The 15,731-nt window shown below is 42.0% G+C and overlaps 1 protein-coding gene across 1 annotated transcript; it reads left to right on the top strand.

The window, feature by feature from the left end:
* The first annotated feature begins 302 nt into the window (after positions 1-302).
* On the top strand, positions 303-9,709 carry LOC125902687 (inner ear-specific collagen-like). Its single transcript, XM_049599226.1, has 4 exons — positions 303-521; positions 4,658-5,192; positions 8,401-8,481; positions 8,784-9,709. Exons 1-4 carry the CDS (start codon positions 303-305, stop codon positions 9,707-9,709), a joined length of 1,761 nt encoding a protein of 586 aa, XP_049455183.1.
* The last annotated feature ends 6,022 nt before the right edge of the window (positions 9,710-15,731 follow it).

The following is a 15,731-nucleotide window of genomic DNA, read 5'->3' as shown; positions in this document are numbered from 1 at the left end:
TGGCAGAGCATAAAGGTCCAGGTGAAAAAAAAAACAACAACTCAATTTAGGATTTTACTAAAAGAAGGAAATCACCTGTTGATTTACATAAAGAGATCCCAGGGGACATTTTTTGTATTTGAACTGTTTAAATGTGTAATTTGTGGTAGATTTGATTTAGTTGAACTATTAGTATTATAACAGAATCTGAATCTCACTCTGAGTTACTACCGTCAGATAGAGGAAGTGGCTGATATCAAGAAGACCTACCAGTGGATGGAGAATGCTGGACTGACAGACAGCACAGAGGCACTACAGTAATCATGGCAGCACAAGAACAGGCCCTAAGCACAAGGGCCACAGAGGCCAGGGTCTACCTCAGCAGATCAGACCCAAGGTGCAGGCTGTGTAAAGACGCCCCTGAGACGGTCCAGCACATAGTAGCAGGGTGTAAGATGCAGGCAGGATCAGCGTACATGGAGAGGCACAACCACGTAGCTGGGATAGTGTACAGGAACATCTGCACCCAGTATGGACTCCAAGTACCCAAATCCCAATGGGACACAGCTGGGAACAACAGGGCTAAGATCCTGTGGGACTTCAGCTTCCAGACTGACAAACAGCTGCTGGCTAACCAACCGGACATAGTAGTGGTTGACAAACACCAGAAGAGTGCAGTGGTGGAAGATGTGGCGATACCAGCCGACAGCAACATCAGAAAGAAGGAACACGGAAAGGTGGAGAAGTATCAATGGTTGAAAGAACATGTGGAACAGATGTGGAAGGTCAAAGTTGACCCCTGTGGTAGTAGGAGCACTCGGGGCAGTGACCCCACAACTTGGCGAGTGGCACCGGCAGATTTCAGGAACAACATCTGAAGCCTCAGTCCAGAAGAGTGCAGTCCTAGGAGCAGCTAAGGTACTGCACAGAACCCTCAAACTCCCAGGCCTCTGGTAGAGGACCCGAGCTTGAGGATGACACAGATATTTGTCATATCGTCATTATGTGTGAATTTTCAGAGACATGATCAAAGAGATGAGCTAATGTGTCCCAGAGGCCGAAAAAATCCCATTGCAAGTTAAATATCTGATTGTGTCTGCAGGTCCCAATCCTGTAGTTCTGACCACAATAAAGCAGAAATGACCTAAAGCCAATCAGCGTGCACCACACGAGCGATGTAAATACTGTTTATCGGAGGAGGGGTATTAACACCTGCTACAAGACATCAGCAAGCAAAACCATCAATTCCTGCTGCCTGCATCTCCTCAACCATTCTTGCACTGGTGCTATTATTCTTTGAGAATTATTCCAGTAGAACAACAATGTGGATTAATCCTCCACTGTAAATAGTCCACAGAAAATGCTCTGTTTCCTTCTCTTTGTTTAATAAAAACTACAGTGACCATCTGCTTAGTGCAGAGACTTTGAAAAAAAGTATTAGTTTGTGCTTTTAAAGATTCAAGTCTTCTGTAGGAACCAAGGTGCTTGGAGCTGACAGACAGAGACAGGAAGTCAGACAGCATTGAGAGACGAACTAATATGTTACTGGTTTTGGTTTTCTTATGGGTTTTTATTGATAATGGAAAAATGTAAAATATCACCAGCCTAATTATTTAAAGTGGAGTTTAGTTTATGCTTTATTGTTTCTGAAGGTTTAAAGTGCTTTGCTGCCCTAACAGGAACAAAACTCTGCAGGACACAACATTAAAATAAGGAAATTAAATCTACATGTAATTGTGTAAAATCTGGGACTTTTCTGTCCAGACTGGTCAAACGATGAACGTGATGACGAATAAAAAAAAGAGCTGTGAAAGGAAAGATTAAAAAGAGAATCTTGTTTTCTGAAAGAATGATGAGAGAAAAAGGAGGGTGGAGAATGATGGAGAGATAAACAGAGAGGTGTCTCTTCTTTCGGCTCTATAATATATTTTAGCTGTTTCATGGTGAAGGAGGTCACATCGCAGGCAGAAGGCCCAGTTCTTCCCCAGCAGGACAATGAAGACGCACCTCTCCTCCCCCCCTCCTCCTCCCTCCTCGTCCTCAGCCTTTGTCTGCAGGCCCAGCGAGTGAGCCAGAGGCTGAAAGAAGTTTTGTTTTGGGCGAGGTTTATAAATGGATCAAAGCCTCCTCGATAGTGCTAATCTTCTCACAAGTCCTTCTCAAGACGATGTTGCACGTCTCAGACGGAGCGGTGAGTCTTTCCTTGAAATACCTCGCAGGATTTTTTTTTAAGTCTGGCAGCAGTTCAGGTTCACTGGAATATATTGACTTTAATTTTTTTTTTTAAATCCACTTTTGACTGGTTGTTAAAGCAGATTTCTGAAAAAGTGAAATCAGAAAACGAGCAGAAAAAAATGTGTGTATAAAATTATACACACATTTTTTTCAACTATATAGTCAACTCAAAGCTCTTAAATAGACGATACAAATATTCCAGTATTTTAAAATTATCATTATTTTTTGTTTTAGTCTTGAGCTTAGCAAAAAGCAAATTGTTAATGCATCCAATAATCATTTCAGATTGATTGATTTGATTTGATTTAATGCATTGTGCTCCAGTCAATCACATTCAATCTTACAGAAGGCACGCCAAGCTATTGTTAATCTCAGCCCTGATCAGTTCAACCACTAATTAATCTGTGGGTGTGAGCGAGAGGCCGTGAGGATGATAGAGCGTTGGTCTTGACCGTAGTTCAAAAACGGGACTCATCCATGTGACTGTTTGTAGATATCGGTTAGTTATCCCGTCTAACTGCTGCTGTAACTAAACTGCTGAAGTGCAGAAGTTCATCTTCTGTAAGTTATCAAACAGCTTCAGGTGCATCACTGCCTTCCTCTGAGCCGGTGGAGTTTTGATCCTAACTTATAACGTAGCTCAGAAAACAAAGACAGATTGTAATCAGATCTGTGATTGAAAAAACGACACCTGATTCTGAGGAAATCCTGAAACAAACTGATTTGCATTCTATGAGAACTATTTTTTAGTTATGAGGATAAATATGGACAAACAGACTGAACACTCAACCTAAGGATGTTTAAGTGCGGGTGAAGCAAAAAAAAAAAGTGTGTAACGATGTCACATCATTGAAAAGCTTTTACTAACCACCCAACGATTAAAAAAGGTTTCATTTTTAAAAATCTTGAAAACATTAACAGTGTTCGTTGCTCTGAGATGCTGGGGTGTTTCCACTGGAGGCACTGAGCTGAAGAACGAGCCACTTCAGAGCAACAGACTCTTTAGCCTCTAACTCAGTAGTACAAAGTGCGCGCACGCACGCACGCACGCACACACACACACACACACACACACACCACGACCTGCTTTGAAGTGACAGACATAACATTTACATGACTTTGAGGAATTTGATTTATTGTGTTAGTCCGACTAAAACTGGACTTAAAATCCATGTAAACATGTTAGTATGACTGAACTTGCACCAAATTGACTTTCTCAAAGTCGGACTAACACACCCAAATGATTCAGTTGGGAGCTGAATTCCTCCTGCATGTATACAGTCAGTCAGACCCAAACTGGCCGAGGCGCTCTGAGCATGCTCCACAGTTTCCTCCCCGGGCTTTGACCCGGAAGTCCAATAGCATTAAATGTGTAAGAGAAGAAGAAGCCGGTAACAACATGGAGAAATCTACATCCAGAGCCGTGACTTTTTGGACGGACCAAATGTACAGAGCTGTAAAGTTGTCCACCATGGTACCAGTTAGCTGCTAGCTCACTGTAGCTAACTGTAGCTAACTAGCTAACAATATTTTGCTCTTTGATGTAATAGATCAACTGGAAAAAAGCTCCAATTCTAACAAGCTGAAAGGGGACATATCGTCAGTCGTCTTGGGCCAATAAATGGATTCCCCTCCCAGCTTGTATACTGGGACAAGGACAATAGTCCAGTTGAACGGCCTAGATGAGCTATAACTGTAGCTCCACTTCACTGTGCATGTACACGTACTGAGACTCTTGATAGCAGTTAACTCAGTAATACAAAGCATGCATGCATACACACACAAGCACACACACACCCCAAGTTACAGAATGAGCTGTCACACTCTTGTTAGCAGCTACCCCAGAAGCTTTGGTCTATGGTAGCGCAGCACACACCCTCTTTTGCACGTAGATAGCCTCTCGTTCAGCAGCTAATGTTAGCTCAAGCACACACCTACAATAGTGAGCAGTAACTGCCGGCAGGCTGGGTAACTGATTCAGGCTCAAATACTGAAAGGTACGTTCGTGACCACTGTTTTATTTGTGTTTATACGATTGTGGCATTTAACAAAGATATTTATCAGACTGAAAGAGCTAAGAGAGGTCATGGGACGTGGCAAACTCACAGCAGGCGCCTGAAACAACTCTGATGCTATGACCTCTAACCTTAGAAGTAACGTAGTTTTTATATAGAAGAGGAGAGGTTATGTTAACAATGGCTCCAGTGCATCATCGCGCCATGATTTCAGGCCCGACCAAAAAAATCAGACACAGAAATATTGAAAAATACAGTCTAACTCCATCATTCTGTACTAAATAGTTCCAAATCTTTTCAAAACATGTGTAATGCGTTTTCTGAAGAAATTACTGATTTTGCTTTACCTGGATTTAAAAGATGCAGATTTTTCCCAGTGTGATTAGCTTACCATCTTTCTCTTGCCTCCCATCATCCTTTTCCTCTAGATGTTGTCGAGGCTGCTGGGACTCCTCGTCCTCTCCTCCCTCTGCTCAGCCATGCTGAAACCAAATTTCAATGACTCCAGTGCAGAAGGCCATGGCACCAACTGGTCTCACCGCAGCCGTAGCATGGCGATGCCCTCCGGCTACATGCCATTCAGCGAGGGGCACCCTGACGACATGGACTCCAAAGCGCAGATGAACCAAGGCGACATGTACTCTGGCGACATGGACTCCAATGCACCGATGAACCAAGGCAACATGTACTCTGACAACATGGACTCCAACACACCAATGCACTATGGCAACATCTACAACATGAACACAGGGGACACAAACTCTGGAGACCCCCCAAAGACCATAGAGTCCCGGATGTTTGGAAGCACCGATCCAATGATGCCCCCCATGCCTGATACTGGGATCTGTGAAATGCTGATGAACTCGGCAGCGCCTGTTGACCAGATTCCTTTTTTCTGCCTCTGTTGGCACTGTAAGGGCACCGTGGGGCCCAAAGGAGACCGTGGAGACCGGGGCCCTGCGGGTATGTAGATCACTTTAAGTTTCCCGTTTTGGCGGGAAAGCAGGCTATGTATGAAAGCTGACAGCAGCTGTGGGTTTCATTTTTGGTTAGACTCCTCTTACAGGGGGCTGGGGGTGATACACAACTGAAGTTGAACAAATCTGATTCTCAAAGGAGCAATGATCAAACTAGAAACTGCTCGGATGGTGCAAGAAAAAAAGGTTCAGGTTTGCAATAATCACTCAGGCAGCAACATGTAATGAACAAGAAGCACAGACTTCTGACCAAAAAAGGAAGAAAAGGTGATTGTCAGTGAGCTAAAACATTAAATCATAAATATGAAGAAGCTCCAGACACAAGAGATGCTTTTGAGCATTTTGTTGTTATGTGTAAAAACTATATACTGCATAAAATAATGTACATAGCCACCGTGATATCACCCATTGGTTTATGGACTCCTGTTTTGAAGCATTGAGCGTGGCATTTTGGCGATCGCCTTTTGGAGTTTTGGAGCCAGAAGTCACTATTTGGATGAGAAGATGCAGCTCTGGAGGAGAAAGGGGTGGATCTGACTCTTCCCTTTTCACACAGAGAGGGCGCTATACAGCCGCTACAAAGTCCCTTCTTTGTGCCACAATTACATTTTGAAACAGAACCAAACAATGGCAACATCATGCCACTCTGGTGTGTGATTTCACACAAAAGGGGCGTGAAGGGTGTGACGTGTAATGCAACAGCACTGGCCTTAAGTGTAACATACAAAATAACAGCATAACATGACAATAATAATCATTTATCGTCCCTGTTATATGTCGGCTGATCTCATCCTCTGCTCAGGGGGTAAAGAGCTCCTGGACCTCATTTTTTTCCTCAATCTGAGGACATTTACAGCCACTGTTCTTCTTTGAGTTAGCTGATAACTGCTTCTTGCTACTTTTTAAATTCCCGGCCTTGGGTTCCTCACACGTTATGTTGTCAAAAGGTCAACATTGTTACATCCATGATCCCGTCATGCCAGCTGTCCTTTTGTTTTTTTTACAGACCTTGTTCTGCTGCTGTTACTACCTCTGTTGCCGGCTTAAAGAGGAGGCAACTCTGTCTCCCCAATCCGTCATCGTACCTTTTATACAGAACAGTGAGGCGGTGTAACGCCATGAATTTCCTACCTTTAGGAGGCAATGTAAAAGGGGCTGTAGACTGTGGTGATGCATCGTAGACAGCCTGTCACTTAAGCAGCCCCGTCCTTTACAATGCATAACTTAACCCTTAATTAAATGTAAATGGGTGAGTTATATAAAAATTCTCCCCCTCGTACAGTTGTCAAGAACAGGGAAATAAGCTTAAGAGATGTATATTGTTTTTTTTGCACCGGGCTGTAAACATGTTTATTTCTACTGTGAAGTTGGACATTTTAAAATAGGGGTCTACGGGGACTGACTCGCTCTTTGAACCAGCCTCATGTGGCCATTAGAGGAACTGCAGTTTTTGGCACTTGAGGTTGCTGCTTGGTAAAAAACAAAGAAAGACGTGAAAGTATCTGATGAGAAACATGCATGAAAAAAAGACATGCAGCTCATGACTTAGATAACTTTTCAATAAAGTTCCTTTTTTGTTTGTTTTGAAACCAGGTGCCACAAAAGTATTAATGTTTGATAAAAAATTAAATCAGATCACATGGGGAAATTAAAGGAGGTCATGACAAAAAGGTTTGAGAACCACTGGTCTCTGCAGGAGGAGTGAGGACTGTGATATCAGCAATAAAAAAGTCAGTGAAAGAAGTAACCAACAACTAACCTGAGTGTAATTTTTAATCAGGTACACCTGGGAGTCCTGGAAGAAGAGGAATGATGGGGTTCCCTGGTCGACCAGGATTCACAGGCAGTCAAGGGGTGAAGGGTAAGTTACACATCAGGAACTCTCCATCACCTCACTGTTAATGACAACATAACACAACATCAGTCTCGGGCTGCAGTTTTGGCTTTTTTCTATGTCTGGTTATCAAAGAAGAAAACACCTTTCGACAACATTGAAACTGTCCGTTTTGATCCATCCTCTTATCTGACTCTGGATTAGACAGAAAAAAAAATGTTGGGCTGCTCTACAAAAGCCACTTTGTGCCCCACCAGAGGGGGGACCAAAAATGGGGACGGTAAGGAATGGTTCTATTGGTACCATCCACAACTTTTCACAGTGGAAACAGAAAAAAACAAAGAGCGTACCAAACTAAATTAAACATATCGTACTGCTCAGTGGAAACGGGCCTCATGTGTCTCTGTTCAGCCCATTCATCTCATACACCTTGTCCACCAAATCAGATCTGGTTCCTCAACCAATTCCATCCAGGACTCTCGGAAACGGTTGTTGTACCATGCACAAAACAAGAAAACAGTAGGAGTAAAATGGCAGAACACATTGATCACCTGCCAACTTTTGTTTCATTATTGCAGATATTTGTTATTTGTTTTTCTATTAATGAGACCAATGCACGCCATCCACATTTCCCTCACTTGCATCTCTTCTTCGCGTGGAGAAATGAGTCTTTTCCTCTGAAGCGCCACGTGAAGCAGCGTCCGTTATCAGCTATAGAAACTTTTGATAGAGTTTGTGTCTGCACACACAAAATGTTATATATACATATATAATGATAAAGATTCAGTTCTCAGTAGCAGAGCAGCAGCGTTTTCTCTCTGTCTAACAATCAGCTGCACATGAACAACAACCTGCTCAGAGTCACACTATGTCTTTATATGATTTAGGCCTTTTCATCATTTGCAACTGTATTTATCGATATTCTGATATTCTGAAAAATCTGTAAACAGAGTATTCAGAACCGTCAGAAACCTGAGGATTTTCCTCACAAGGATCACTTTAACATGCGTTTACCTCATTATTTGAAACTTTGGCCATATTCAACATAAACATCCTTCATTGTAACCTTCATAAAGTCGCCTTTGTATTAACTGTAGACCATGCAGATGCCTGTCATGCACACTTTAATGTCCCCAACCAAGATACTAGAGCTGAAAATCGGTCTTCAAAGACAAAGACAAGACATGACGCAAATGTTTGATTAGTCACTGTAATGTGATTACTGAATTCAGGAACACTAATGGGTTACATTACTGGGTTACTGACAAACAATGTGATTACAGTAGCACTGGTCTTAATGCAGGTTACCTCATACTGCTTTTCATGTCTTTTGCAATAATCATTTTCTTTGTCATTACAGGTCAGAAGGGAGACATGGGGGAGAAAGGGCAGCCCGGCACTGTTGGTTTCACCGGGATGAAGGGCAGCCGAGGCTTCAAAGGTCTGCTAAGATCTCTCTGTGTAAAAGATTCCTCTATGTAAAGGGCTAACACCACTATCAATAGGACAACATCATTCGTCACTGACAAATAAAACAGTTGTATGATGTGACATTGCAGTAGTTAAGTTTTGGTTGAGTTTAGGTGCAAAAATGATCTTGGTTTGAGTTATGGCTTCATGAACGTTGAGGGACGTTCCTCACCATGGCTACAATAATAACGTGTTGTTTTAGGTTGATCGTGGTTAAAATAAACTAATGTTGTGTCTAAATGTAATGTAAATATTCTTGATGCATGTCTCCAGGAGAAAAAGGGGAATCAGGAATGGAAGGCCCCCCAGGCTCACAGGGCCCTCAGGGAGAAACCGGTACATGCCCTGCCTCCTGTGAGAGTGTCCAGGGTCCGCCAGGTCCACAAGGCCCCCCTGGATCAGCCGGAGCCCGGGGCCTGCCTGGGGTCAGGGGAACCATGGGACCCAAAGGTATTAAGGGAAATAAGGGTGACCTAGGTAGACCCGGCGACCCCGGCATGGATGGCCAGAAGGGTGATCAGGGTGAGCAGGGGATGTGTGAGTGCACAGATGGAGCAGATGGCACTGATGGGAGACCAGGAAGTAAAGGAGCTAAAGGGGTCAAAGGTGACACTGGTGTCCAGGGTGTACAAGGCCCCATGGGGCTAAAAGGCAACGAGGGTGACATGGGTCTCATGGGGCCACCTGGGCCCTGCTCCCCAGCCATCCAATCGGCATTCTCTGCGTGTATCAATGAGTCGTTTCCTATTCACAACTGGCCTGTTGCTTTCCCAATCGTCCTTACCAACCAGCAGGGGCACTTCAACCCACTCATGGGCATGTACACGGCCCCTGTCAATGGCACCTACGTGTTCAGCTTCCACCTGGCAGTTGCCAAAAAGATTCTTAAGGTTGGCCTGTATCGCGAACACTACCCCATGGTGAGAGCAACAGAAACAACCCACCAGTCCACCACTAGCCAGACTGTCGTCCTCCACCTCATCATGGGACAACGGGTGTGGCTGCAAGTGAAGGACCAGACCACGAACGGCATGTACACCGATGCTGAGAGCAGTGGCACGTTTTCCGGATATCTGCTGTACCCCGACTCCTGTGATATGCCCATGGGCCGACATCACTGGCCTCAGCAAATTACAACAGGATTCAAGTGGGACTCTCCTTCCTCATCTACCACACCTTCCCCCACCCCTCCACAATAGCAGGCTCCAGTCATTCAGTCACTCAGTTACAGCAAGGCATCCACACACATCCAATCAAACACAGTGTATTTATAGCTGCAAGTTTTAGAGGGGTATTCTGTCACACAGAACATTTAAGTGACATTCAATATTCAATCTCTTCCATTTGTGGACTGAATCTGAGTTGTTCTTGACACAAGGTAAAAGGCAGGGTGGTCAAAATAGCCAATACGAGTTTTGTTATTACACGACAAAAAATAACAGTAATAATCTTGCTTATCAAGTCCTGTTTTAATAGCCATGCAAGTGACTGAACCATGAGGCTGACATTGGTGGTTTGTGGTGAAATATCTCAAAAACTACTGAATGGATTTCCATGAAATATGGTTTAGAAATTCATGTTTCCTGCAGGGTCAAGTGTAATCACTTTGGTCATTTTGGGTGGGGGGTGGCATGTGTGTCAATAAACTCAAAACAGCCTGTTGTACTAGAGTTCTGGAAACCACATAACATCGATAAACTATAAGATTTTAAGGAAAATCCTCTAAAATGTGGACATAAATTCACTCTTATAATTCAACACTCACTGAAATATGAAATCGCATGTAGGCTTAGTCGTACCAGTTTGACAAATGCATTTGATCATGCACTCTGAAGTCTGTGTAAGGCAAAATCACTGATTTCTTTCTAAACACATTAAACATGTTAGAAAATACTTGTTGAAAACATGAAAAGACTGAACTGTGTAGTGCTGAATTGTGGAGTTAGACTGCTCAACATGTGTCCAGGTTTTTTGAGTAGACCCTGTATTTATTAGTCAGAAAACCCTAAGACAGCTTGCAGAAAGTAGCAAACTCATCGGTTTGGGCCGCACACCCATACTGTCATATACTGCATACCCTGGTAAAATTTCAGAAAGGTATGAAGGTATGAAAAAGTAGCTACTGCCCATGCCTTGAAAGAATATAAGGCAATATATGAACATTCACATCCTGGATTGGTGTAGTTCTGGCTAATAAATCCTTAATTTTGCTTTTGGACAATCAGGTCAAGGAAATACTTAAAAAAAATCCCAAAACAACCCAAAGTCCAAAAATAACAGAAGCTGTGGATCAATCTAGACAACTCACCGAGGATCTGTTTAAGGCTTAAGCCTCACTGATCTCTGTTTTAGGGCTGTTTCCAGCCCATCAGTTTATCTCCATGGTCTCTATGGTAATGGTGGTGAGTACAATGATCTCTGGCAACCAAAATGCTATCAGCCAGGCTTGATGAATTGCACATCAGAATCGGCTGCATTGTGGGTTGATCGGATGGCTGAGGTTAACACTGGCCCAAAACCAGCTAACTGAAGTTGATTTTTACCAGAGATTGGTCCAAGGCCTTTCGCCCAATGCCCATCTTTTTCAGTGCCAGAACACAACTAACTGTGCCGACACTCAGCCACGAAGGAGCCAACTCAGCTGGCCGCCTTGGTCATAAGCCCCTTTTACGCTGCCTCTTCAAGGCATGAATTTCATGCCTTTATGTCGTCTGTATAAAAAGTACAATCGCAGAATGGGGTAACAGAGGTGTCTAACCTTTGAGCCGACAGCAGAGATAATAACAGTGTCACAACAACGTCTGTGTAAACGAGACAGCCAGCAGGACGGGACCATGGATGACATGGGTGTGACGTTCTGACAACTTTATGTGTGCGACCCACCCCAAGGAGATTTAAAAAGCAGCTGATAGCAGTTAGCAGCTAACTCAAAGAAGAACAGAAAAAACGAAAAACAACGAAAATAGTTAGGTCCAGGAGCTCCTTACCCTTCAAGCAGAGGACGAGAATGAGGTAAATGACTTTTATTGGCCTGTTATTCCCATTGTCATAAAGTGTTGCTGATGCCATTGTTAAACTTCACACTGGTAATGGTGATGAGTACAATGATCTCTTGGTTCTCTGAAAAAAATGCTAAAGCAGGCTTGATGAAGCACATCAGAAGCGGCTGCAGTATGATATCTATGTAAAAAGGGCTATAGATAAACTAACTGAAACTATAAATAAGAGTCATAGTTGTAAAACTGATTTTTCCTTTAAGTGTGAGTACAAATATGACAGTTCAAAGCACCAGCGTGTAGGCTTTAGTGGCATCTAGTGGTGAGGCTGCAGACTGCAACCAACTGAACACCCCTCCACCCAACCCTCCATTTCCAGGCATGTAGGAGAACCTACAGTGGCCTTCACTTTGATATAAAAACGCCTAAGTCCCTCTCCAGACAAGGCTTTCAAACGAAGGCTGGGACACAGTGTGATATCACATGTTATCATTAAATTAAAACACGTGCATTCAGTGTGGTCTGCACTTGCTCAAAGCCTAAATAGCTGGTGCACTATCATAGAACGGAGGAGTCCGCAATCAGCCTTGGGTCAGAATATTTGTTGTAGGAGAAATACAGATATAGGTGAAGATAACAGATCTGCAAATATTGAAAAGATCTATAATATATGATGATAAACAAAAAACTTTAAATTATATTGACCGCCGCTCCGAGCATACCCAAAAATTTCTGTCAGGCTGAGAACACCCAACGAGCACCTGAGCGAACACCATCCCTTTATTTCTGGTGTTGTCTGCTGTAACCCTCCAACATCACAGCTCCAGTCGCATTGCACATGTGTCATAACCAATAGCACCAATGGGTCAAAGACTGTGTCTAAGATAATGAAATTCTTAGTTTCACGGTGACTTCTGAAACATAACTATAAATATTATATTCAATTCCTACGCACTGCTCCTACAACTTTTAATAAGTAAGTTTTTCAATTTAAGTCAGGTACCCGTCACACTCCATCAAAATTTAAGGATTAGAGTAAGAGTAACTCATTTGTATTGAAATACATCTGCAAAACTAAGAGCGCTGATTTAGTAGCAGAGATTGTGACAGGAATTTTATTTTTTGGTAGAAAATGTAAATATGTGAATCGGCACTGTGGGTTACGGTAAAATCAGACGGTTTGCTGAGATGGAGGTTTGTTAGTTAAAAGGTTTAAATGGCAAAGGAGCAGTAAAGAAGGTGCTGTGAAGGACATAAGACGGTGGAGAAATGAAGTCATGTACAGGTGGAGTCCTGGGCTGGTTAAAGAGTAATGGGTAATGTTTTGTCAACAGTGAAATTCTCCATAAAATGAGTGAAAATAGTCTTGAGAGTGACAAACTGCAAAAAATAATCTATTTAAACAGACACCCAGATTAAGTCTGGGAGAAAAAAAATATTGCTTCATGAAACAAACATGAATAAATGAGCTGTTGGAGTGAGAGACTTTCTAAAAGAAGATTAACTGGTTTTAAAACTTGAATACCAGTGCAGAGGCTGAGTGAGACTGCACAGAGAACCAGTGGAACTGACAAACTAAAAATCAAAATGAATAAAAATGCCAATAATAGCCAATGATTTATAAAACTCACTGTGATGAATGCTGTAGGACAGCTACAGGTGAATTCTGGACGTTTTTGGACGATGCAGGTGGGGAACTGAAGAAAGAAACATGATAAAAACATATTCAAACCCTCACTGAGGTGTTTTGAGCAATGATGTAGTTGTGTGTCACATGCTGCACTCTGTCCACTGTGGTTTTTGTCTGATAATTAAAAGTTGACTTTTCTCCTTTCTCTTGTGTCTGGTTGTTTCTTCAGCAATTTAAATTTTTTGCATAATTCATAAAATATAAAATCAGCCCATTCTGATTCCTGTTAAAGGGTCCCAAATTGACAACAGGAGGGACATTACAAAATAATTAAATATTTAAAGTGTAGGTTTGATGATATTCTACATACTCAGACACTGAATGTATCTACAAGGGATGCACCCATTTATCGGCAGATATTTGCCTTGTTGCCTGCCATGGGCCTATCTTCAAATAAGATGATATTCAGCGATGGTGTTGGCTGACGTTTTTCTGTTATGTTACATCACTTTTGCGCAGCCGAAAAAGCTTAAAACTAACAGTGTCCTGTTATTTCGGGGACAATAGAAAACGTGTTTGGGACAACCAGAGATCCTCTCCAGGGTGCCGTGACGCAGTAAACTCACTATAGACGCCTGAGGGGACTTCCAGTTGCTTCCGGTGTCCGGACCCAACTGCTGACAGAGGTTACACTGTGATGCTTTCAAGCTCTATTCAATAAAAATGAGTATTGGGCGAAGGTAAAATACAGCTCTTTGAAGAAGAAATGCATTGGTGTTTTCACAGCAACGTAAAACAGATGTTATGGAAGGGAAATATAATATAATATAATATAATCTTTGGACAAGGGGGAATAAATAACAAGAACAAATAAACAAAAACAAAAAAATACACTGGTATCAGCCATACTGTTATTCAAAATGATGATGTATCACTATTTAGTGATGAATGCTGTAGGACAGCTACAGGTGAATTCTGGACGTTTTTGGACATCAGTGGGGAACTGTGTCACTGGGTGAAACATGATAAAACATATTCAAACACACATGCTGTAGTTTCAGCAATCCTGCATAGTCCTGTGTCAACAAATGCTCACTCTGTCACTGTGGATTAATCCACAAAGTACTGACTTTTCTCCCAACACAGGCAGTTTGTTTCTTCACAAACCACAGAGAGCAGATGTTTGAGCAAATAACTGATGAAACTTAATATTTGTTTTTACGTCATGTGTCAAATTTGCGTCACTGAAAGGAGCTGAATTGTAGCTGAATGCCACTGACAGGAAGTCAGACAGTACCGAGGGATGGACTAATACCAGACTTGGGCCCTTTTCACACAGAGATGGTGCTATAAGGCTGCTACAAAGTCTGTTCTTCATGTCCCCTTTACATTTTTACAAATAAGATGATATTCGCTCCAGTCTAGTGTGTTGGCTGACAGCATTTTTCTGTTATGTTACATCAGGCGTGACATGCAACACCATAGCTTCAACCTCTGTGTAACATATGACATCCGTGTTGGCAGCACTGTATAAACAATAACATGTCAATAACAATCATTTACCATCTCTCTAGGGTGTCTGTGGACGCAGTGCTCACTATAGACTCCTGGATCTCATTGTTTCGCTATTTGCAGTTGTTTTAAGCTGACAGTTTACACTGTGATGCTTTCAAGCTCTATTCAATAAAAATGAGTATTGGGCGAAGGTAAAATACAGCTCTTTGAAGAAGAAATGCATTGGTGTTTTCACAGCAACGTAAAACAGTTGGAAAGGCAGTGTAAAAGGGGCTTTGTATTTAAAAAAACAAACAAACAGAGATTTAAAGAACATAAGGAAATATTTATTTTAAAAAAAAGTCCCATGAACTCCTGCATGGACCCCGGACCTCGAGCCTGAGAAACTGCACGACACCAAGAAAGAGCAGCTGATGCAAGAATGGATCAACCAGCTTTTATTGTCAGAGATCAAACTGCACAGAAGTCACACACAGCATCACACCTCCTTTAACTGCCAACTAGAGCTTAACCTTTTACATACATGTTGCCACAATAAAACTAAAGTCAGCAGCAGCAGTTTTACAGTGCGATGATTTCCTTCAGAATCAAGGTAGCAGGAAACTCAGCCATCCGAATTGTGATACAACAGTTAAAAGCAAACAAAACTAATTCACATATTATTTATGAGCTTGCACTTTTGTCAGATTATATTTAAAAAAAAAAAAAAAAAAAAGTTAGTTCAGAGAAATGTTGGGAGATCATTGCCTTTTACACATAGAATACTTGTATTCTAAAAACCACTGTTATGAGCTCAAGTCAAGCACATCTAAACTTCAGCTTCAGTAAACCAACTTCTTTGCATTCTTGAGCAACACATAGTCTACCTGTTCTGATTATACAAAAAGAACAAATGACTATAGAGTCTGAAATTAGCTGCGTAGCTGTAAAAGCATAAAAATTATTCTTACAAATAACTTAAGAAGAATTCATCATTTATTCAGTTCAGGGACCATATCAGTGGAGTTGCATGTTGGCTAAGAAATCATCTTTAAACGAGATTTAGCTACAGTATTAAATGTTATGCACCACCAAACACTG

Source organism: Epinephelus fuscoguttatus, linkage group LG15, assembly GCF_011397635.1.
Source record: "Epinephelus fuscoguttatus linkage group LG15, E.fuscoguttatus.final_Chr_v1".
NCBI classification, from domain to species: domain Eukaryota; kingdom Metazoa; phylum Chordata; class Actinopteri; order Perciformes; family Serranidae; genus Epinephelus; species Epinephelus fuscoguttatus.
The sequence above is the reverse complement of the archived record's forward strand: the minus strand, read 5'-3'. Positions and strand labels throughout refer to the sequence as shown.